The sequence below is a fragment of the Dermochelys coriacea genome, chromosome 1 (assembly GCF_009764565.3).
Source record: "Dermochelys coriacea isolate rDerCor1 chromosome 1, rDerCor1.pri.v4, whole genome shotgun sequence".
Lineage (NCBI taxonomy): Eukaryota > Metazoa > Chordata > Testudines > Dermochelyidae > Dermochelys > Dermochelys coriacea.
In genome coordinates, this window is record NC_050068.2 from 107,134,291 (window position 1) to 107,160,541 (window position 26,251).

Sequence of the window (26,251 nt, forward strand, 5' to 3'; positions counted from 1 at the left end):
AAGCAGTTTATCCTGCTCCATAGTACTGCTGCTTTGAGGCACCTCTCTAGCCCACTAGACTCAAAGAGCAGCACTGTCATTGTCTCAGAAGGAAACGTCCTCAGAGTAGATGTGAGGAAATAAATTATTTTGAAATTGGACTGTATATAGAATATAGAAAGAGAAAATGGAAGTCTAGTACTGTAAAAAATGGAACAGTCTTATTGGCAGGCTAGGAGATGTAGCGTCCTCAGCATAATTCACTTTATAAATAAGGCAACGATTTTGTCACGGACGTCGTGGAAGTCAAGGATTCTGTGACTTCCAGAGACCTCAGTGACTTCAACCTGTGGTGCCTGGGAGCTGCAGGGTCCTCCACTGCCTTGGAACTGCAGGCAGCGGGGCCCCAGGAATTCTGAGCCACCGTGAGTGGCAAGGGGTGCTCTGCAGCTCCCAGCACCTGTGGGGGGCCGGGAGATCCTGCATCTCCCAGTCATTGCGGGCAATGGGGGACACCTGGAGCTCCCAGGCCCTACAGGCGGCAGGGGCCCTCCGGAACTCCAGGCTGCTGCACTCCTAGCCATGGGTGTCGGGGTGACCCCACAGCTCTGAGCCGCAGGCAGTGCGGGACACGCAGCTCGGAGCCGGGCCTCCCGTCTTCAGCTTGCATTTTGTCATGCTATTTTTAGTAAAAGTCACAGGTTTCCATGAATTTTTATTTGTCCGTGACCTATCCATGACTTTTACTAAAAATATATGTGACAAAATCTTAGCCTTACTTATAAATAAAGTATTAGAGGTGAAGAAGGCAGATACCCTGGAGAAGAGGAGCAACCAAAGCAGGGGTGGCCAACCTGAGCCTGAGAAGGAGCCAGAATTTACCAATGTTCATTGCCAAAGAGCCACAGTAATATGTCAGCAGCCCCGCATCAGCTTCCACCCCCACTCCCAGCCCCTCCTGCCCACTAGCAGCCCCACTGATCAGCACCCTCCACTCCCTCCTTGCACCTCCCGATCAGCTGTTTCGTGGCATGCAGGAGGATTGGGGGGGGGAGTAGCCAGGGCACAGCAGGCTCAGGGGAGGGGGCGGGAAGGGGTGGAGTGGGTGCAGGGCCTGTGGCAGAGTCAGGGGTTGAGCAGTGAGCACCCCCTGGCACACTGGAAAGTTGGCGCCTGTAGCTCCAGCCCTGGTGTCGGTGCCTATCCAAGGAACTGCATATTAACTTCTGAAGCGGCTGGCCACCCCTGAACCAAAGAAATGTCTAGTACATTAAACAAAGCATTATTATTAAAAATCATTCTGTGGAAGTGCAATACCTTACCTTCTGAGGAAAGGTTGCAATGAGTGAACATAAGCCATCCTCTTATCTGAAAACTTAAACCTTAACTCAGAATATTCAGATAGCACAAAAAACAAAGTTGCTTTCAGCACTTCAATTTGTGAAAATCAATATACAATTTTAAGTGTCAGACTGATTTGTGGGGAAAAAATACCAAAATACCATGCTTTCAATACTCTTTTTTGTTCAAAAACATTATTTAATTATTGTTTGCAGTGGTTTTGTTGCCATGTTGGTCCTAGGATATTACAGAGAAAACGTGGGTGCTCTGTGTAGCTCAAAAGTTTCTCTCTTTCACCAACAAAGATTGGTCCCATAAAAGATATTGCCTCACCCACCCCATCTCTCTAATTCTTCAGTTATGGCATTCAATATTTTTATCTTCCTGTAGTTCAAATAATATTGAATAGTTTAGCTCCTAGTAGAATGAGACTGGCTTTGAAGTTTTGTAATCAATGATGATGTAATTTCATACTGAAGGCATCATACATTTATTTTTTCTGAATAACCTAGTGCACTATTTTTGATAAATATCAGGAGCAGTGCTTGTCCTTTTGACAAAATGTTGGTATAAACCTTTGTTAAATATTAATCTGGTCTGGAGTTTTGAGTCAAGGAGGGATTTGCTGTTCTACTTTCTTTTGCCTGATAGTCTTGTTATGCCACTGTCTAGATATTGCAGCTTCTGAATTCATTGAGGAAATGCTGCTGAAGGCTGAAACTGTCTGGGAGGAAAAAATGAAAGACCCTTTATCTGTTTCTACTTTATCACAAGAGGAGCCATATGAAGAGATCATCCATGATCTGACTGCACTTTTCAATAAACTGTAAGGTTTTTTTATTGTTGAGTGTATTAAAGTGATAAAATGCTGGGGCAAGATTTTTCTGTAGATTGCAAGCACAGCTGATGGGCTAATTAGGATCCTCATTTTAGAAAATTGCTATATGTTTCTCTAGTTTTGGTCCCCTCTCTCTACTCAGTTGCTTTAATTTTGTAAATCAATATAGGTTGTAAGGTACAATAAGAAGAACCTAATGTACTGTTATGTTCATCAGTAAAAATTCCTGGGTTATTTTAGGAGAATTACTGTGGGGTACCATTTTAGACTCAATCATGCTCCCATTAAGATAGATGAGAATGAACTGGTAAAACTACCATTGACTTCCATAGGAGCAGGGTCATGTTCTGAGAATAAGAATAACAGAACCACCTATGGACAGAAGTAAAGACGGCTTCAGGTAGTTACTGATTGTAGTCTGAATTGTACCACATATGGTAATTCAGGTGGGAGGTGGAGAGAATGGTAGCATTCCAAAGAATGAACTCAGAGTTCAGTGACTAGGTGGAACACAGATTCAAGTCTCTCTCTTGACAAAAAGTTGGATTTTGATCTTTGTTTGTATTCTTGCAAATCTTAGAAGGGGGCACTCTTAAATTTGGGAAAGGTGGTGTAAACTGGGTGGCTGTGAGGGGTGTTATATAGCAGTGAGCAACACGTTCGGTCTCTTAATTGCTAATTTCCAGACATCATAATGTGTGGATTTTTTAAAAGGTGCAGATCATTTATAAAGAAAAGTGTAAGATTATTTCTGGTTGCTAGCAGGACTCTTTTGTCTGTGTGTTTGTATAAACTTTTCATTTTTTTTCTACATAAAACAACTAAACGCTTATACAAAGAGTAATAAAATAAATAAAGTTTAATGTATATATTATCACTGATGTTTAGTAGTAGTTACCATTTACGTTCTATAAAGAGTTTACAGACTAAATAAGAATCAGGAAGGAACAGACAATAGCCAGGAAATGCTTAACCCTTTAAATTCAAGGTTCCATGTTACACAGTCACATTTAGGAAAGATTCTATATTTAATACATGGTAGATCTGGAGTGTTTATTCCAGTTTGGGAATGTGTCTGTAGCAATCACTAATGTAGCTAGATGCTGGACAATCTTGGGTTTTTTGATTGAACACTAGTTCAGTGTTAGTCTACACTGGCAATGTTAAAGCACTGCTGCGGCAGCGCTATAACGTGGCTTGTGTGATCGCAGTGCAGCACTGGGAGAGAGCTCTCCCAGCGCTTCAAAAAAAACACCTCCATGAGGGACGTGGCTCCCAGTTCTGATGCACTGTCTACACTGGTGCTTTACAGTGCTGAAACTTGCTGCGCTTTGGGGGGTGTTTTTTCACACCGTCTAAGCGAGGAAGTCACAATGCTGTAAAGTGCCAGTGTAGACAAGTCCATCTAATCCTCATGGTGAAGATAGTTTGAAAATCATCTTACATAAAACTTGCATTATTCTCAATGAATAAGTAATCTTAACAATCTTAAAATAAAGTAGTTCAGCTTTCAAAGCGTCAAACATTGGTTTTGCATTACAAACCCTTGAATTTAAGATAGGCTTTTTTGTTTTCAGTGAAAACATTAATAACACCCTTATTGTAACAGTGATGATTTTTCCTTTTGTCATCCTCAATAAACACAGAACTGAAGTGAAAGTTATATACATACCAATCATTTTTATCAAACAATTTTCAACCTGTATCCTGCAGTTTTATGTGATGTGCGATTCTGAAAAGCAGCAAAATGGAGTTGCCTGGCCTGAGGACAACCTTACCTTTAAACCTACCTCTTTAAAAAAATAATAATAATGTGTTTGCTAGTTGGCTTTCCAATGACTCGTATGGTTATCAAAGTATCTCCAAATGCAGCCAATAATATTTTTGATTCTCTGAAACTGAACAATAGCTGAGTTTTAAAACTTGACACATTCAAAATTTTGGAATTTGTTACATACATAGTCTTTAGCAAAGAGTGCACAATATGCTAAATTGGAAGTGAGGGATGCTTTAGGAAAAAAGTTAAACATTGTCATTCTGTGCATGCACAAAAAGGTATATTGCTAAGTTCTGAAGTCATCTCTTTTACTTAGGTGCATGCATGTGAACTGAATTTTTCTGACCATGTGCACTTTTAAAAAGAGGCTAACTAGAAGCTGAAGTTTAGCTGTAGCACGTTGACCTGGACTCTTCCTGCCCCTTGACCAGCTTCCCATTCTTTATTCTCCTAACAGCTTTTTTGTTATGCTTGATCATTAGATTATGCATTCATTTCAGATTTCCTGTACTCTGTAACTTTGTGTCACAGATTGCACTCTGCCTTCCAGAGCTATCAATATTTGAAAGACTTGGTTGGGACACAGCACAGAGGCTGTGTGATCTTCTCTCCTCATCCCTTGCTTCCTAAAATGTAAAGGAAAAGAGTGACTCACTGAGAAATTTCCAATGGTTACCATTTATACGATGATAATGGAAATAACTATTGTGGAATGTGACCTTCATCCAGAAATACCTGTAAAAATTCATTGAAAAATTAAAATAGCTGATTCTGAAGATGAACCATCTGTGGAAGATGAAACTGCCTGACTTTATATTCTCTTTCCCCCTTTCTGTTGATCTATGTTTGCCCTCAGAGGCTCACTCTGGGCAGATCTAGTAATAATTCACAGGAGCAGGAGGCTCGTCCTTTTTGGGTACTGTGACCTAGGCTGTGTAATACCCAACCAGAGGAATTTAGACAGTGCTCTAGACAAGGGTTTCTCAAACTTTCTGATGCCAAGGACTGACTTTCAGCCTTCCTAAACTGTGTCAGGGAGATCTCTGGGACTGGCACCAATCCTCGGGCTGATTGTTAAGAAACACTGCTCTAGATTGATTCCTTCCGTGCAAAATCCATCTTTTGACAAAAGACAAGTCACAGTAGCAGGAGCCATGAGGATAATTACATTTTTCTAAACAAAAATATAATGAAGCTAACCCCAGAAGGGGCAGGGAACATCACACTTTTGTTTGTCCTGTATTCTCTCACAGCATTCAGCATTCACAGATACCATAACTTGGTTGATGCTTATAAGTTCCCAGATACCATAGTTTGGTTGGTGTTGTAGAAGTTTATAGGATTAGAACAAGCATTACAAATACAAATTGTGTCAAATTCTCTACTGCAGCATAAAGGGGCAGGAAAGCAGCTAGAACAGGCTAGCTGAGAATTCCCCTGCTGTGGGAGATCTCTCAGCGGGCACAGAATCAGCATATCTGGACCATGACTCACTTGGCCTTGGCATACTTAGAGCACAGAACAGTCCTTTCCCCACATCCTCCTGTACAGTCCCTTAAGAGACCGTTGTCAGATGGCATAAATTACAGAAGACCCCAGATTGCCCTAACTCAGTGGTGGGCAACCTGCGGCCTGCGGGCCACACGCGGCCCGTCAGGGTAATCTGCTGGTGGGCAGCAAGACATTTTGCTGACATTGACAGTCCACAGGCATGGCTGCCCGCAGCTCCCAGTGGCCGCGGTTTGCGGTTCCTGGCCAATGGGAGCTGAGAGAAGCAGTGTGGGCCACAGGGATGTGCTGGCTGCTGCTTCCCGCAGCTCCCATTGGCTGGGAAAGGTGAACCGCAGCCACTGGGAGCTGCGGGCAGCCATGCCTGAAGATGGTCAACATCAGCAAAATGTCTTGCAGCCCACCAGCGAATTGCTCTGACGGGCCATGTGCAGCCCGCGGGCTGCAGGTTGACCAACACAGCCCTAACCTATTTGCATGTATGTGCCATCAGAATCAGGGAGGTGTAATGGGCTCTTATATCCGCTCCCCTCCATTCTTGCATGCTGAGCAGATCTTGACTCTGGAGAGAATCTGTTTGTACGGCACCTAGTACTATGGGAGCCCTGATCTATGATTTAGGCCTCTCAGGGCATGTCTACACAGCAAAGAAAAATCCATGGCTAGCCCACGCCAGCTGATTTGGTCTCACAAGCCTCAGGCCATGGGGCTCTGGGATCCGGAGGGATGGGATGGTCCCAGAGCTCAGTCTCCACCTGGAGCCAAGAAGTCTCATAGCAATGAAACAGCCCCACAGTCCTGTGAGCCTGAGTTGGCTGGCTCAAGCTAAACACGGGGTTTTCTTTGTTGTGTAGATATATCCTCACTGCTGCCACAATACAAGTAATAATAATCTGGCAATTGTTCCTTTGATCAAGACCAGGGCCACAGCAAATGGTGGGTGAACTTTATCTTTCCCTTCCTGCTTTTGTTGTATGCTCAGTTCTGCACCCTATTGAGTTTTAATGTTCTGATATGAGGATATGTAGTATGATTCAGATGAACTATTTGTAAGACTAAACTGAAACAATACTTTGTAACTGTAACATATAGATATTTCTTCTGTTATAACAGGTGAAGAGTATGTAGTTGAATAGAGCTGTTAAAGTCATATTTTGAACAATATTAAAAAAGGAGTCAGTATTAGAAACCAATTGTCAATTGTCACTGCTCTAGCAACTGAATTTAATTTGTCCAATTTGGGTTTCAATTACAGCATTGATTTTGTCCAGAACAGTATGAACAGATGAATTGATGGTCAATATGTACTCCTCAATTAAAGAGAAAAGTTTTGTTGTCAGTGTGTTTGTATTATGCTAGGTTACCAAGCAGACATGATTTTGATGAGCAATCATTTGGCTCAGCTGACTAAACTCCTGGGACTGTGAAGCAATAATTCCGATACTGGAATATGTTTCTTTTCTTGTTCTTCCGTTGACTAATTTTACTATATGTGATTTACAAGAGTCAGATTAGGAAGCTAAATTACAAGGAATGCCAATAATGATTATATGTAAGTGCTCTTTCCCTCTCCACATATTCAGATTGTATCAGCAACCTCAAGAAGTGAGCTGTAGCTCACGAAAGCTTATGCTCAAATAAATGTGTTAGTCTCTAAGGTGCCACAAGTACTCCTTTTCTTTTCTCAAGTAGTTTGGGTTTTACAAAATGTGTTTGTGATGTACCTTTACTGTTTGCATTACTATCTGATCTGAATTTTTCTCATTGTTCTGATAAAGCATAATCACTCATGAATAAAGTTGAAAGAGAATGTTGGAGCATAACCCAATTAAAAAGATGATTTCACATTGTATATCAGACTTTCATATGATAAATATTTATTTTTGCTTGTTTCAACTAAAAGGCAAAATATAGGTTTACAATACTTGGTATCATTTTACTAAAAATATAAAAATCTTAGGCATGAAGTTCTCTTAAGAAGAAATTCGATTTTTCTTCTTCAAGTAGTGTCACTATTGATGCTGCACTTCCAGTGTGTGTATGCCCCATGTGCATTTGATCAGAGATTTTCTTTAGCAGTGCACATTGGCCCTGCACATGTACCCTAGACATCCTCATGTCCCACACCAAGCCTCCACTCTCAGAACCTTCTCGACCACCTCAGACTGAGACACAGCTTAGCGTGTCCTTATCGAGTCTGCCTTGGCTTCTTTGCCTTTGGTGACTTCAGTTTGCCTTAGTTTAGTTTAAATTAGTTTCATTTTGTCAGTTATTTAATTAATTAGTTGACTTTTATTTGGAAGATTGTTTGTTATTTCCTCCCTCATGGGAGCCCTTTCTCCCTGAGAGGTATACATCCAGTTCAGTGGGTTTTAAACTCTGCTTCACGTGCTGTAAGGCCATCCCAATCAGTGATGGACACTCTACACACATTCACTGTTTAGCAGAGTCACACATCCCACAGAAGTGTAATTTCTGTTTATCCCACAAGTCCAGGGCCAGTCAGAACTGGGAAATTAAGCTGTGGCTGTTAATGATGGAGTGCTCCCTTTGACCTGCTTTGGAATCAGGTCAAGAGAGCTCCTCCACACTTTACATCATTCTCTGCCACTTTTATCTCACTTCAGCATGCCCCCTGAAAGGGAAGGCTTCAGAGGCCTCCTCTAAAGGTCCCCAGAGGGGAGCTCTAACTCCCCCCTTAAGGAATCTACCTTGAAAAGACCTCGCTGTCCAAACAGGTCAGTAGCTTTGGAAGATTCCACTTAAAGCATGGTACAGTGGAGGCTAAGGATTCTTCTGGTATTCAGGGGGCAGAGATATCCCATAGCTCTAAGATCAAATGTTGTTTTATTCAACACCTTTCTCCAGACCAAAGGGAATAGTTCCAGGCTATTATTGCAGAGGGATAGTTACTAGTGTCCTTAGAAGCTGCAGATACTATGGCTTGTTCTATCTCCACAGCAGTGGTGATGGATAGGGCCTCTATCTCCATCTGTCTGGTTTCCCCATAGAAGTCCAGAATAGAATAGGATCTTCCATTTGATGGACTGAAGTTGTTTGTGGAGAATAGCAATGAATCATTCCACACACTACAAGACTCTGGAGCCACATTGCGTTCATTGGCATCTACACCTCTGGGAACAAAGGAAATTCAGTAGATAGCAAATGGCCCAAAGATGCTGTCCAATGCACTTCTCTGGGTTTAAGAGACCTTTCAAACCTCCAAAAAAGAGGCAGAGGTTCCAGAGAAAGAGATCCAGATGTACAAGTTCCCCTGAGGGTACATGGTCTTCCAGGGGGTACATCAACTCATCTAGATATTAGCCTAGTTTTACAACATGCTACATAAAAAGCACTAACAAAGTCAGTACAAACTAAAATTTCATACAGACAATGACTTGTTTATACTGCTCTATATGCTATATCCTGAAATGATTTTTTTAAGTTTTTAAGTGAGGTGAAACTTGGGGGAATACAAGACAAATCAGACTCTTGAAAGGGGTACAGTAGTCTGGAAAGGTTGAGAGCCACTGCTTTAATCCATCTGACACAGCAGGCTTCTTAAAAATGTCAGTTTTGACAAGATGGTCGACAGTTTGAACCCTCTCCTTTCTCTAGACAGTCAGCTGCAATTATTTGCCCATCTGCCCTGTTTGGCAACTGTCTCTCCGATTTCCAACAAGCTTGGGAATGTATCACATTGGCTGAAGTGGTGCTGCAAGCAATAACAATGGGCTCTACACCATCCACTTTTCCTTCCTTCCTCCCTCCTTAGCATCGTCCTTCCCCATTTCCTCTTCAGGGGCCCTTCTCATGAGCTCTTATTACAGTGTGGTCTACACTAGAAAATTAGGTTGGTTTAACTGTGTCGGTCAAATGTGTGAAAAATCTACCCCCCCGAAAGACGTAGTTAAGCCTACATAAGTCCCTGTGTAGACAGCACTAGGTTGACAGAAGAATTCTTTCATTGATCTAACTACTGCCTGTCAGGAAGAGGCGGACTCTTCACCGATGGGAAACCCCTCCCTCCTGGGGGGTGGGGAGGGAGTGCCACCCAGCCCTGCTCTGCCTCCAGTTCCACTGTGGCCTGACCCCAGCCATAGCTCCTCTCCTGGCCTCAGCTCCCAGCCATGGCCCCAAGCCCAGACTTAGTGCTGCCAGGTGCCTGGTTTTCAACTGGAAAGTCTGGTTGGAAAAGCAACATAGATCAGACATTTAAAGTCTGGTTATCTGCAGTAACTGGCCTCCGCCACTGGGGGTGGGGTGGTGGGAAGAGCAACAGCTGCTACTGTTGCTGCTGCTGGAGCCTGGAGGAGCACTCAGGGATAGCTCCAGCAAGAAAGGTACCAGTGCCTCCTCCATCCTGCCCCAGCACAGCTCACTCTCCCCTGCCCTGCCCCATTCACTCTCACCCTCAGAGCATGATTGCCCCACTCATTCTCCCACCCCAGTTTCTGGGGGGGGCGCAGACCAGGTAAGGGAAGGGTGCTATTGAAAAAGTTTGGAGACCACTAACTAAGACAAACCAATGTCAGTTCCACAACAGGTGAAACACTCCTTAGACTCGTGGAAGAAGGATCACAATGCAGGTGCAGGAGTTCCCTTCCTCCAACTGGTGCCAATGGTAACTGTAGCTAGAGATGTATCTCTGTTGGGATAGAGTGCATACGGCCCATATGGTACAGGGCTATGATTGCCCCAAGAAACCACCCTCCCCATCAACCTGCTGGAGCTCAGGACAACCAGAAATTCTTGCCTTCATTTTCTGCCTCTCATCAGAGACAAGTCTATCAAAATCATGACAACAATGTGGCCTGCATGTTTTACATTGACCGGTGGGAAAGGGTCAGATCCACTCTCCACTCACACTGAAGCAAGACAGTTATGGAACTGGTGGATAAGGCATTGCATAAGATTTTTGGCAGTTAATCTCCCTGGCAGACAAAACATCACAGCTGATGTTCTCAGCAAGGCTACAAATGGGAGTTGGACTCCCAGTTTCTTGTTGGCATATTGGGGGGTTCCCAAAAGTGGACCTCTTCGCCACAGCCAGAAACAAAGAATGCTACCTGTTCTGTTCAATTGGAGGCTTAGGTCGCAGATCATTGAGGGATGCATTCTTCCTTCCTTGGGTGGAGAAGCATTTCCTCCTACATCTCTTATTCTCCAGGTGGTGAACAAGATTAGACAGGACAAAGCCAGAGTTTCCTAATAGCCCCGACATGGTCAAGGCAGACATGGTTTCCTTACCTACGTCACCTAGCTCTCTATCCCTGATAAATCTTCCAGTCATTCCTCAACTCTTCTCACAGAGCACCAATCAACTGTTGCATCCCAATCTGAGAACGCTCCACCTCAAGGGGTGTCTCCTCACTAGTTTGTTGGGTTAGAGTCAGCTTGTTCTGCAGAGTACAGCAAATACTACTAACTAGTAGGAAAGAGTCTACCAGAAATACTTGCCTTCAGAAATGGAGAATATTTAGTCACTGGCATCAGCTCCAGAAAGTTGTTGATTCATTTAGTTGCTTTAGCAGCTTTTCATCCCACAATTTATGGGTTCTCAATGTTTGCTCATCCTACAACTGTACCATTCAAGAAAGGACTGGGAAAGCTTTTTCCACAGGTTAAAGTCCCCACTTCAGTTTGGGACCTCAGTTTGGTTCTTAAAATTTCATGAAGCTCTCTTTGAACCAATGGCAACTTGTTCATTATTGAACTTGTCGATGAAGACAGCCTTTTTAGTGGATGATATTGAGCTCTTTATTGCAGACCCTCATTTCTGCAAGGACAAAATTTCCTTATGCCCCAGATTCCTTCCTAAAGTATTCTCCGGGTTTCATCTGAATCAGATTATTTATCTACCAATTTTCTTTCCAGAACCACATTATTTATTTATTTTTTGAGGCTGATTTTGTCAGGAGGGTGTTAGCTTTCTACTAAGAAAGGACTAAATCATTCAGAAAATCTCCTCTAGACTGTTTTGTTTGCAGACAGGTCTAAAGGATCTGTTATTTCTGCCCGGAGACTGTGGAAATGGATCTCTGGATGTATTATTACTTGTTAAGGTGCTGCGTCAATTCCACTTCCTCCTGGTGTATCAGCTCATTTTATGAGGTTGCAGTCTGCACCTATGACTGTTAATTCAAAATGTCCCAGTATCTGAGATCGGCAGAGTTGCTACATGGTCCTTGGTAAATACCTTTTCTAGGCACTATGCCCTTATCAGTGACTCTAGATGGAATGCAGCAGTTGGCAATTCAGTTCTTTCCTCAGTTATGTACTTGATTCCGAAGCTCCCTTCTTCTTTCGGAGGTACTACTCAGGAGAAGACAAAGAGGTTACTCACCCTGTACAGTAACTGCGGTTCTTTGAGATGTGTCCCTATGGGTGCTCCACTACCCTCCCTTCTTCCCCTCTGTTTTGTATTTTCCTTATGAGACTTGGCAGTGGAGAAGGAAATGAGGCAGTTTGCTTGCACAGCCCTATATAACCTCAGTGTGGGACACAAGGATGTCTAGGACCTATGCATGGGCTGAATGGGCACTGCTAATGAAAATCCCTATCAAAGGTGTGTGGGACACACATGCACCTGAAGTAGAGCACTCACATCTCGAAGAACCAGATACTGTACAGGATGAGTTCTTTCTTCATCTAAGGGCTTGTGTCCTGTAATGGTATAGTTAAAGCAGCAAACCTCCCTTCCCCAGAGTGGATGGAATTATACCAGTTTAAAAGAGTGTAAATTGGTATGGCTTATTCTAATTCAGGAAATGAAATAAGCTTTACCAGCATAAGGCACCTTTATACTGATATAACTGCATCCACATCAGGGCTTACACCAGTATAACTGTATTGGTAAAAACCCATACCCCCTAACTAATGTAGTTACACTGATATAATTTTTCTAGCATAGACGAGGCCTAACACTGACACTGACTAGATGATAGATAAATACTCTGAAGTCAGGAAATGGTTCTTAGAGAAATGTTAACTTAGTCATATTGCACATACTGTATGTTTTCTGGCATATATTTTACAGCATAAATATTAAGCACAGTAATGAATACATTTTTAAATCAACACAAGAATACAAAATACAAGAGCTGTAATTTGGCTGAGTCAACATTGCAATGGGAAGCTTTTTGTTTTTTTCTTTAATTTCCTGGTGGAGCATTTAAATTTGTAATTTAAACACTCAAACATTACATTGATATGACAGTATTTTAATTTCTCTGGCATTTAAAAAAGAAAAAATGGAAATTAAGGCTTGAAGACTTTTAAGCTCTTTAAACTTAAATTTATTGGGATTGTGGAGTTTACAAATTCTACTTCATTTTGCAACAGTTTGGAAGAACCAAAATTTGATCAGGCAATGAGGATGATCTAAATTGTACAGACGAGAAATACTCTCCAACAGAGGTTATAAGATATGAGAGTCTGTTTCTACATTTAAATCTGTGTTTAAAGAAACTTTTCTACGCGGACAACTTTCTACCTAGTTAATAGCTATGCTAACTTAGACACTCACTGTAAAACCACTATTATATCTTTGACTGTCAGCCTCCAAAACATCCCTCGACATACAATCTTTTCAGTTTAAAAATGCTAGAAATTAGTAACTCAGGTGATATTTTGCAGCACATTTTAAAAATAAAAATCAACAAATTAATCTAATACACAGATGGCTCATGTAGTTAAAAATTAAGGTGATTATTCTTTGTATAGCTCACTAGGATTTTTCCAGTAATGTGTGCCAATAACAGTAGCACTACCTAGTTCAAGTAGATTACCCTTGATAACTGACCTTCGTGTCCAGTATGCATCTTCACTTTTGCCTCAAGCCACATAACTCCCTTAATGTGGTTAATTATCTGGTAGCAGAGTACAGCATTCTGGAGATGATTGCTCATGCTTAACAACACACCTGCATTAACATGAGATCTTCTTTCTATTGTGCTATAATTGGATTTTCAATTGCACTGTTTTTAACATAGGATTTTGCCTTGTGACTAACCTGCAATTAATTTTTATAGATGTATTTTACTAAAAGTCACTGTTTGGTGGAAAGATTTCTAGCTAAGTTGCCTATCTCTTTTAATGTTCACAGTATCTTTCTAAACCTAAATCAAAGAGATTTGTTTGTATGATGTGTTATCCTGTCTTTCCTTGGTTGGAATTCATGTCACATTCTTGTTGAAATACAAATTATATTCTAGTACTTTTATTATCTAGAGGCTTTTTAAAGTCTCTTAAGTACAAATAGTTTGTGTGGCATTAAGGCATAAATCAATATATTTTACACAGCTTTTGTTTAAGAACCTAGCCTGCGGTTTACTTACTACTCATATGTACTGAATTATCAAAGTATGTTGTTAACGTTAAAAATGTACAGTAATGAACCCTCCACAATTTATTGTGGCAATTTCTTTTTAAACTCAAAATATACCTAATTCGTCACAAAAGGAGTGGAGGGAAGTTTTTCACTTTGCTGCCTGAAGGTGTCTGCTATAGCCAGCTTCTATTTGCAACCCCTAAATCAGTTTCTTTTCATCTGTCTGCCTTGAAGAGCTTACACTCTAATTTTAAACATGATGCTACAAGTGCACATGCTGTGTCTGGGGATGGTTGGGTGTGCTTCAAATGGTAGGGATGGGATGGGATGAGGAAGTAGGAAGGTTACAGCAGAAAGATCCTGGAGCTGTGAACACTTACAAAGGGAATACCGTATTAATATTAATAACTTGCAAATAGCAAATGTTAAGATTTTAATGATGATCACCGTATTTGAGCACAACTTCTAATCAGAATATATTGGGAGCACTTGTAAAATTAGGAAAACATTCATATTATTAAACCAAGGAATTTTGTTTTGTTTTGTTTGTTTTTTCCTAATAAACACCAGAAAATTAGTTTGAAAATCCCTGCAGTCATGTGGCTCAAACTTTCCATTAAAAGTTTAGCTTTTGTGCTGACACTAAGTATTAAAAATTCCAACCCAAAAGGTCCAGAAAAGTTTCATTAAAAGGGAATTTGGCATAAAATGTAATAATATTTTAAAATTACGTTTTGATATTACTAATCCCACCATTCCTTAAAAAAATGTGTGAGACTATCAGCACTAGGAGCATTGCTTTCTGAAAAATAAAAGCTCCTTCAAAATATAGCCTCTGGAAAATACTTAACAAGATTATACTTAGAATTAGAGCTTCTTGGAGTAAAATATAATGTGTCATTTGTGTTGGTGAGCACTGAAGTTATTTGTTACTATAAACAAGGTACTTTTATTATTTACTAACATTTTAATATCACATTACTGCTAAAAATGGTCCTGATTCAGGAAAGCTATTAGTACATGCTTAAGTGCACCGCTATTCAAGACTGCACTTAAGCACCTGTCTAAAGTTAAGCAGGTGCTTAAGTGCAGTCCTGAATAATAATTGGGGCCACTATTAGGGTTGGGAGTCAAACTTCATTCCTTTCTTCTTGGGTAGCCAGGACACAGTCTCCAGGTGAAATCCTGGCCCTGATACAGTTAATGGCAAAACTCCCATTGACTTCAGTGGGCCAGGATTTTATTCTCCATGTCATCTTCCTTCCTCCGTGTTACCTCCACCTTCACTGTGGTTAGTCAAAGGAGACATATCCAGGAAACAGGGGAAACTGGGTTCAGTAACTCCTCTGCTGGATCTTACTGTGGTGGCATTTTTCAAACTCACCTGTATTCCAAGGTGTCTGGTGTTTAGTGTCCTGGGTGCATGACGTATCTGAAATCTTGTGAGAGCTTGCATGTCCAGCATTTTTTTAGAAGTGTGGTGTGCTCTGGAGTGTAAATATGGGGGGGGGGAAACTCCAAGCGCCGGAGTTAGGAATAGAGCTTCAGCTCATACAGCAGAGTGTTTGTACGTTGGCAGTCATTTTAGGTATCAGATATTTTCTTTTTTTCACCTTAAATATTATTATATTACTAATTCTGTAATAATATATATGGATTTTAAAACAAATTAAATATAGCTTATTTGCTTATCAAAAACAATACATTTTTATTTTATTTAATGCAATGACAGTATCTGTGTATCAAATTGTTTTTTAAATATATTATTTTTCAAAAGACTGTTGTGGAGGTTAATCATACATTTAAATTCAGCTTTCAGATTGCTTATTGATTTGCCAACCTAGCACCATCAAATACAACCTCATGCATATTCTATTTGGGTTGCTTAGCTTTTTTCTGAAGCAGACTTGCATAAAAGTGAATTCTAAATCAAAGTGCTTTGCCAAGACCAATGTATCTTTGGCATAGATCAGTGAGCAGTCTGCAGTTCTCATCCAATTTATGTTTCTTTTTGGATCAGGAACAACTGTCTCAAACATGAATTATATTTTAGTTTCACATTCATACTCTCAGTCTTGGCAATCTTCTGTTTGTCAGGCATCTTCAAAAGGAGTCTAATTGCTGTATTGATTCTCTCTGTAGCAATCCCCTGGCTTTGCCGATTGCCAAACAAGACAGTTTGCTGGAGAAAGACACCATGTTCAAAGATGCAACAAAAGGCTTATGTAAGCAGCAGTCTCAAGACACCGCATCTGACAATGTCACAGTGACTGACACAACCAAACTTGAACAGGTATATGTCAAGTTTCTTAAATGTCTTGGATCTAGAAATTTAAAATTGATGAACAAGAAAACACAGAAATGTAATCAATTTCATGCTATAAGTTTGGCTACAGTCATTTTCCAATAATAATTCTCAAAATTATTACACCTGAATGTCTTGGGATCAGGCTACCTGAAAAACCCCCTCTCTCGCTGCATTCCATGGACATAATTGTGATCAGCAGATGCATTTGGTTTTGAATTTTAAGTAATTGGTCAGGCACTCAAAACCTAGGGTCCTTTGCATGGTACCAAAGTGCAAATAATAATAGAAAAATAAAGAAAATATGCTTTTGTTCTCCTCTCTCTTGCTATAATTATATACACAGTGCTTTATTAACACATAAACTATGCAGTCTTTTTACTGGAGAGGTCACAGTTTAACATCCCATAACGAGGTTTCACCCAACTCATAACAATACTGTGAAAATCTGTGTAATCAAATATTAGTGTTTATATGACTGTCGCTAGTTTTACTTCCTTTATTAATACAATGATGGCTGCCCTTGACATAAGGGCAGAAAGAGACAGAAATAGTTTGTTCAGAATCTCTTCCCATTTTCTGTACATTCCAAACTATTTGTTGCTGATAATGTGTCCATGATATAGATCACAAGCAACTTTAAAGAAGGCTATGTGTTTATGAAGCAGTTCTGACTTCTATAATGTACTCAGCACTAATCCTTCTAAATAACATAATTTTTATTGTTGTGCAAATTGAGAACTGAAATTTCTGTTGAATGCAGTTGCTTTTAAGGAATCTTGGCAAAATGTTTCCATAACAGACAGAATGCTTTACGTTAAAAATAAAAGCTTTGAACATAGGACTTTAAATGTGATACATCTAAAAAGGATTCAGTGTAATTTATCCGTAATGTTTGTATCTTAACCTATATTGGAAGTAATCATATTCTGTTTAATTTTTCATTACGATATGCAGAGTCATTACTCAGGTTTTATCTACATATATTATTAAATGGACCAGCATGATATTTCACATGGTGCATGTCAAGCATATCATACATTCATAGGCAATATGGCATGTAGATTAGGCCTTCCTCGGGGGATCTGAGAGAAGATTTTAAACGTATTATGCTTGGAACATACATATTTAATATTGAAAGATATAATACTATTTTTGGTTTTGAAATCAAAAAATTACAATAGCTCAGATTTACACACAAGCACAAAATGTTAATATAGAAAATAACAAAATACCATATCCAATAAAATAAAATTCATATATCATGAAATCTAAGAGAATGGGGGTCAGATGAGCAACTGGGGGCTCTTTATTCTTTTTTTTTGTTTCTAGCTGAAATATGTTTTTTGATCTCAACTAATTTCCTGAACCCAATATGCTAGATCAAGAAGGCAATATGAATAATCACCATAGTTGCATAGTTGGCAATTTCTGTTCTTATCATTTGAGGGGGAGATTTTTCCCAGTACACAATTGAGATCTCTGGCATGAAATGGAGTTGTGTGTTACATTCCACAAGCAAAACTGCTTAGTCTTTTTGTTTGATTAAGCCATTTCTTTTGAAAACAGACTTGGCATAGAACTGTTGTGCCACATATTGTTGGCCACATAATGTGTTGTGGACTTCTAATGTACAATATTCAGTGGTTTCTTTTTTATTGCTGTAATGTTAGAATCACACTTTTAATCACACCGTTAAACAATAGAATACCAATTGAAATTTATTAAATATTTTGGATGTTTTTCTACATTTTCAAATATATTGATTTCAGTTACAATACAGAATACAAAGTGTACAGTGCTCAATGTATATTATTTTTATTACAAATAGTTGCACTGTAAAAATGATAAACAAAAGAAATAGTATTTTCAGTTCACCTCATACAAGTACTGTAGAGCTATCTCTATCGTGAAAGTGCAATTTACAAATATAGATTTTTTTGTTACATAACTACATTCCAAAACAAAACAATGTAAAACTTTAGAACCTACTCATTCCTACTTCTTATTCAGCCAATCACTAAGGCAAACAAGTTTGTTTACATTGACAGGAGATAATGCTTCCAGCTTCTTATTTACAATGCCACCAGAACATGAGAATAGGCATTCATGTGGCAATTTTGTAACCAGCATTGCAAGGTATTTACGTGCCAGATATGCTAAATATTCATATGTCCCTTCATGCTTTGGCCGTTATTCCAGAGGACATGCTTCCATGCTGATGACACTCATTAAAAGAATGTGTTAATTGAAATTGTGACTGAACTCCTTGGAGGGGAATTATATGTCTCCTCCTCTGTTTTACTTGCATTCTGCCATATATTTCATATTATAGCAGTCTCGGATGCCTACCCAGCACATGTTATTCATTTTAAGAACACCTTCACCACGGATTTGACAAAATGCAAAGAAGGTATCTGTTGGAGTATGTAAGGGTTAAGTAAAGACCTGGGTAACCGCTACCATGGTAATAGGGACTGAGGCACAGGCAAGCACTGTTCTTCCCTTGATAGATAAAATTGCCACCCTTTTCCCTTCTCTTCTGCTTGTTAAGGATTGATAAACATTGTAGCTGCATAAGAAATATGGTTGTCTGAAGGATACCCTTTATGTGAAGAAGTGTTATCTGGTCCCCTCCCTTCCTCTCCCAGCTACATAAATGAGCTCGGGTCATGACCCCTTCCTCCTACAATTACTGCAAAGGAATGTGTCTTCAAGGTAAAAATGTCTATAATATGCTTAATGCTGTAAACATTAAATGGGCGGGTATAATTATATTCAGTAATTAGCTATTAATATTCATTATATGGATGGTCATATTATCAAATAAGGGTTTTGGGGGTGTTGGAGTAAATGTGGGTATTTACATATTAACTTAGATAAAAAAATGTGATGTGATTAGTTCGGGGCTTACTCAACAATTGTGTCGAGGGGAACAAGTACCGCAATAAAGAAGCCCGTTTATTCAATATGCCTCTGGGTCCTCCTGCTCCTTCTTTCCAACTCTAACAGAACCAATGTGAGATTTCTAAACACAGCTACAGCACTTAACCCAAGTATTAAGAATCTGAAGTGCCTTCTAAAAATGAGAGGGACAAGGTGTAGAGCATGCTTTCAGAAGTCTTAAAAGAGCAGCACTGTGATGTGGAAACTACAGAACCTGAACCACCAAAAAAGAAAAACAGCCTTCTGCTGGGGGGTGTCTGACGCAGATGATGAAAATGAACATGTGTCTGTCCACACTTTTTTGGATTGTTATCGAGAAAAACCTGTCTTCAGCATGGACACATGTTCTCTGGAATGGTGGTTGAAGCATGAAGGGACATATGAATCTTTAGCACATCTGGCACATAAATATTTTGTGATGTCGGCTACAACATTGTCACACAAACATCTGTTCTCACCTTCAGGTGACACTGTAAACAAGAAGCAGGCAGCATTAGCTCCTTCAAATGTAAACAAACTTGTTTGTCTGAGCAATTGGCTGAACAAGAAGTAGGACTGAGTGGACACACAGGCTCTAAAGTTTTCCACTGTTTTATTTTTCAGTGCAATTATTTTTTGTACATAATTGTACATTTGTAAGTTCAACTTTCATGATAAAGAGAATGCATTACAGTACTTGTATGAGGTGAATTAAAAATACTATTTCTTTTGTTTATTACGGTTCAAATATTTGTAATAAAAATAAATATAAAGTGAGCACTGTACACTTTGTAATCTGTGTTGAAATTAAAATCAATATATTTGAAAATGTAGAAAACATCCACAAATATTTAAATAAATGGTATTCTATTATTGTTTAACATCACAATTAATTGTGCAATTAATAGTTTTAATCACACGATTAATCGCGATTAATTTTTTTAATCACTTGCCAGCCCTGTTTCTGATATGAATAAGATGATAGGTATCTATTGAAAAGTTCTACAGTGAAAGCAGAAATGAGAAAGCATAATTTAAAAATAAATTGGACAGTACTGAACTCCCATCATTGTGAAAAAATAAACTCGATCCTGACATAGAATCTCAAAATCATGATATAAAAATATAAGAACTCAAAAAATTATATCAAACTCTTACTCTGGAATCTGATCTCCACAATTATAAGAGAAAAGGATGACCTGTCTGTGGGTCTGGGAGCACAATATAGCATAACTACAAACTTTCTGGCACATCATTTGGCTTAAAAAAATCCTTAAAACTTATTATTCCATAGGTTGCAGAGAGTGAACAAATTAATCAATATATTTTGCTCCTAAATCTGCTTTGTCTCTAGTCTTTTCATGTGATTTTAAAGAGTCTCTGAGACCAGGAGAGAACAGTTTTTCAAGGTCTTTTTCCCCCCCAGGGTGATCTCCCTGATGTCTAATTTCTTACTAAAGATCCATATGTATCAGAAAAGATTTTCTAATGAGCAGGTTGAAACTGGTCAAACAGTTGCACAGCCTATAGTCTCTGTTCAATAACTAACATATAAATCTTAAAATGTTAATAGTGACAACAAAATTTGATTGAGGTGTCTTTGTCTATCCAGAGTGTATATTTTAGAGAATTATTATGGTATATGGTTTCCTTGAAAGTTACTACTTGATCTAGTTTAACAGTTATAGATGAAGGTCTTTAGGAATACCAGTGAGATATCTGCAATTGCTCTTTTAGGTTGGGTGAACAAATATTGAAATGCTGTTGGTAAAATTCACGGTGTCATGTGCACAAGATGGTTTGCTTAAGGGTAGGGTTGCCAACTTTCTAGTCGCACAAAACCGAACACCCTAGCCCTGACCCTTTTCCGAGGGCCTAACCCTTCCCTGATGCCCCACCCCTGCTCACTGCATTTATCCTCCCTCGGTGGCTCACTCTCCCCCACCCCCACTCACTTTCACTAGGCTGGGTCAGGGGGTTGCGGTGCAGGAGAAGGGGAGGGCTCTAACTGGGCGTGTGAGCTCTGGGATGGGGCCAGAAAAGAGGGGTTCAGGGTGCAGGAGGAGGCTTGGGACTTGGACAGGGATTTGGGGTGCAGGAGGGGGTGAGGGCTCTAGATGGAGGTGCTGGCTCTGGGGCTGGGAATGAGGGTTTTGGGGTGAAGGAGGGGGTTCCAGCCTCGGGGGTGGGGATGAGGGGTTCAGGGTGTGGGAGGGGGCTTGGGACTTGGGCAGGTATTTGGGGTGCAGGAGGGGATGAGGGCTCTGGGGTGGGGCTGGGGATGAGGAGTTAAGAGTGTGGGAGGGGGGTCTGGGCTGGGGAAGAGGGTTGGGGTACAGGAGGGGTGAGGGCTCTGGGCTGGGGCTGGAAAGGAGGGGTTTGGGGTACAGGAGGGGGCTCTGGGTTTGGGGGAGCCCAGGGCTGGGGCAGGGGGTTGGGGCTCACGGTTGGGGTACAGGCTTACCTCAGGTGGCTCCCGGTCAGCACTGCAGCAGGGGATCTAAGGCAGGCTGCCTGCTTGTCCGTCCTGGCACTGCGCTCCACATGCCCTGGAAGCAGACAGCAGGTCTGGATCCTAAGCCGGGGGGCCAGAAGGCTTCACATGCTGCTCCCGCCCACAGGTACCGCCCTTCCTAACCCTCCCCCCCACAGCTCCCATTGGCCAGTGCTTGGGGCGGGGGCAGCGCACGGAGTCCCGTGGCCCCTCGCCTACGAGTCCCAAGCCAGACCTGCTAGCCGCTTCTGGGGCGCAGCGTGGTGCCAGCCAGGACAGATAGGGATTAGCCTGCCTTAGCATCGCAGTACCACCGAACGGACTTTTAACTGCCCCGTCAGTGATGCTGACCGGAGCTGCCAGGGTCTCTTTTTGACCAGGTTGTTCTTGTAAAAAACCGGACACCTGGTCACGCTACCTATGGCTATATCTATACTGCACACTGCTTATGGTGGCATGTGAGAACATACACTACACGCCCCCTAGCATGGGTATAAATAGCAGTGTAGATGGTGAGGCACTGCTTATATGTGTAAAGTAAAGACACACCTGAATCCTGTGGGTACACGGCCATAGGTGCTGGAACTAGGGGTGCTACCACACCCCTGGGCTTGAAGTGGTTTCCATCATATACAGGGTTTACAGTTTGGTTCAATAGCTCTCAGCACCCCCACTGTACAAATTGTTCCAGCCCTCCCTGTATATGGCTCTCTACATGCCCAAGTAGTGCCTCTGTCATCTACACTGCTATTTCTAGCAGTGTAGTGTTCCGCTGCCACCCTGCTGCTGGTGCCTTTAATTGCTGCCTCCCCGTCAAAGCCTTTCACTGTCATGCATAGCTACATAATTCCATAGTGTGGATGCAGCCTACTTTTCATTGCTGTGTGTGGCTACACTTACCCTATATACTGTCACAAGAGGTGTGTGGTGTAGATGAAACCTATGAGTAGAGATTTTCTTTGATCAGTATTTATTGCCTGTTACTAGTACTGATCAAAAAAAAGTGACACATTCGTGAAAAAAATGTCTCTTTTCTTATCAAATGATGTAGAAATTTGGAATCTTATGCCACATATAATTTTATTTTGAAGACTGGAGGGAAAATGATGAGGTGTCAGAGTGAGACTAGTCTTAAAGTGGTTGCTAACACGCTGCTGTATGCTGCCCAAAGTGTGATAGAGTGAGCAGAGACAAAGCTTTATCCCCTTCACACATGTCACTCTATAGAGCCAGTTTGGTGTGCAAGGAATTAAGTGGCACTCTTGAGGCCAGCTATAAATTATTCCACTTCTCACCCCATCTCACCCTAGGGGAGCAAAGCAGGGGAAGAACTGTGAATCTCCGAATCATAAACCGTCCCAGGGCTACTCATGAGGGGGTGCATCTTATGCATTGCCCCTTACACAGAGCTATTCCTAAAGGCACAGTTTAGTCCAAAGACAATATATCCATTATTGGGGTGGCATTTTGTTATAAGTTCTGCTTAGACGTGACCCTGAAAATATGCATGTTGGTTCATTCTATAAAAGTCATGATAGTCATTACGTAGCACACATGCAGCTAAATGCATATGAATACTTTCATTTGTGAGTTCTATAATGTAAGCAGTTTAATCTTAGGAAATGATAATTTCATTTCAAATTAATTTTTTATCCCCAATACCTATTTCCTTTTGGCCTTTAATACTTCCTAATTAACATTTCTCAGATTTTTTTTTGCTTTGAATTGTGGTTTCTGTCAAGTGTATGATTTAAATTGGTGGCTCATTCATTACAAATAGAGCTGGACTTTAATGAAGACAATAATAGGATTGGTTGTGGAAATGACAAGGAACTGAATAGAGCAGTTCACTCTGAGCCTTTGTATGTACTGTATGTGATTGTGCTGTATGCTATCTAAAGGCATAACAAGTTTGAAAACTAGGAAAAATTCTCATAAGAGGTATGTCCTGATTCTAGCAAGCAGTAACAACAATGCATAAAGAAGAAAATAGAAAAAGAGTTTTGTTATTAAATCCGGACTTAGAGAACTGTCATTTCTTTTTGTGCTCATGTCCTGAGAGCTGTCATTTTTGACACAAATCTTGAGTCTGTGAGAATCTTTAAGGTGAACTGAAGTGTAAAGAGCTACATAGTTGATATTCTACAATTCTGAACTTGGTTGTGATGCTAGAGAAAGGCTATATGTTTGTAAGTTCAGTTTTATACTAACAGATGTATAGTTTTTGAATAAAGCTGGTAAACTATTTAAGACCCAGCAGGATTTGGTGGTTCTGTCTAACACCACAATGGCTTGTGTGTTTTTTTTTTGCTTGGCATAAAGATGAAGTCTGGGTGCCTTCAAACACTCTTTCTGTGTGTATCTTAAATCTAGTGCTCCTATTGATTGATTGATTGAGAAAAATATATATGTTCTGTTATTTCCAAAGGTTCACATCTGGGGAAAGACATATAGCATCAAATTCTGTTCATCTTGTTTACTCAACAACACAGCGGGTAGCCTCAGTGTCTGATTATCTCTGCCTTAAGATGACAATTATAATACTTTTTGTATATATATGTATAATCACAGTACCTTTTGGTCAATGATCTGCAAGCACTTTACAAAGGTCCCATTTAGTTCCTTTTCACATATGAAGAGACTGAGGCACATACAGGTTAACTGATTTACCCAGTCACACAATGAATCAGTGATAAATTTAGGAAAAGAACCCAGAACTCTGGACTCCCAGGGCCAGACACTGCACCTATTAAAGTAATTGGCAAAACTGCCATTGACTTCAAGCTTGGACCCTCAGTGTTGCTTCACTGATCACATTGGTCAATTACTGATGAAATAATATTGTGAATGCCATTTTCTTTTTCTTTTTATTAAAATGTGGATTTGCCAGTTGTTCACTTCAAACACACTTCTTCTAGGTGACTATTATCTATTTGTATATGTTCTTCTGGCATCTAGAAACATTAAACTTGTCAGCTGATATTAACAATGATACAACCTGCACTGTGAGCATAGTAGAATTCACTGCACAATGTATCAGTCTTTTTATTGTATTTTATAGCAGTTATCTTATGGTTGATTTATTGTACTTTTATAACATATAAGCAATTTTCTTTTTGGTAACAGAATTTATTTCTATAATATTTAGATTGTACGCTCTTTAGGCCTCTTATTTCCTTCTGTGTTTGGAAAGCACCAAGCACATTTTGGGTGCTACTGTGATATAAATAATAATAAAACATTATGATTCATACATTAGATGCTGAGCACCTTCCACTCCTACTGACAATTTAACTCCCGTCTCTCACTGAGTTTCCTCTGTTATGTTCTGTGCTGCTGAATTCCAAAAGCGTATTAAGTTCCATATGCTGAGAAGGATGAAGCTACAGTAATATGGGAGCGCTGTTTGGTGGCAGCCGATATGTGATTTACAAGTGCATTAACTTTTCAACTCTCTATCATCTTCATCAGAAATAGATAATGAAGAGGGCAGGAGTGTTCTACTTGAACTTGGAGTCTTGTCAGGTTTAGGAATTGCAAATAGCATACATGTACATTTCCATATACTTAAATCCCCATTAAACCCATACAGAATATATGCCTTAAAATTGATAATCTTTCTAATTTACTTCTGTTGCTTAAAATAAAGGATTAAGAGTTATTTGAGACGTATAGACAACTTTTTGGTTTCCTAATGCACAATAAATATGTATATCAATTGTAGTGTTTGGCACTTGTAATTGAAACTAGGATATTACACTGCAGGGTGAGCAGCTATGAAGTTAGATTATTTTAATGTATGATTTGTGTTTTCCAGGTCAAGTTAATGCCTCCAGCACCAAATGATGACCTGGCTACTCTTAGTGAGCTAACAGACAGCAGCCTGCTCTATGAGATTCAGAAACGTTTCAGTAACAATCAGATATATGTGAGTGGCTTTGAAACTGCTTACTGCAGCATTTTTATTCAGTTACCTACAGTCAACTTCAGTCATGAGCAATTAAAGAAAATAGGATTGGACTATTAATAATTCCAGCTAAGCAGAATTACTAGACACTAGGCTGGCAAGTATTGCTGACTAATATTAAGATGAATGAAGGAGTATGTGTGTGTTAAATTTACAACTACTCAAATTTAATTGGAAAGTCTGAAATTAGAAAAAAAAATGCTATAGCAAGTATGCACAGGTAAGCCTATATGTATATTTACTAGAAAATATGTGCGGGTAAAATGTGATAGGGGCATGTGAACTCTTTCCTCTTAAGCTATCAAGAAATTTCTGAGTTTAACTTTATGTAATCATAATTTTCATGCAGGCTTCTGATTACAATAACCGGAATGGAATAGAGATTTGGATAACAAATTCAGAAATCAGTATACAGCATTTGATTCCTTGTTACTTTTTCCTACAATTTACATGAATAATTCTCTTGATATTGTTATGTTAATGATTTAGACACAGTAAAATAATTACAAGATGCTTTACATGCAACAGATTTTTCTGTTCTTGCCAAGTTAAACAGAGGGAGAATCCAGTCAGCCGTAGATTATTTCAAAAGTAAAACCTGCATATGCATATTTCTGGCATCCCTATTCATAACTACTTACCCTTTTCTAGCTTATTGAACAGCTGATTAGGTAATTTGCATGTAAATTTGAAATGTCTGAATCTGCTTTAATCTAATGAATTGACAGAGTGTGGTTAGACCAGAGAAATGCAGAGATCCAGAATGTCACAAACAACAAGACAC

General features: G+C 40.0%; 1 protein-coding gene across 5 annotated transcripts in view; it reads left to right on the forward strand.

The window, feature by feature from the left end:
* The window catches only part of MYO16 (myosin XVI), a 627,399-nt gene that overhangs the window by 304,110 nt on the left and 297,038 nt on the right, over positions 1–26,251 (forward strand). For all 5 annotated transcript variants that reach the window (XM_038387064.2, XM_038387062.2, XM_043509217.1 and 2 more), the window contains exons 9-11: positions 1,993–2,146; positions 15,919–16,069; positions 25,318–25,428. In XM_038387064.2, coding sequence (XP_038242992.1) covers positions 1,993–2,146; positions 15,919–16,069; positions 25,318–25,428 — 416 coding nt within the window. The remainder of the gene's footprint in view (positions 1–1,992; positions 2,147–15,918; positions 16,070–25,317; positions 25,429–26,251) is intronic.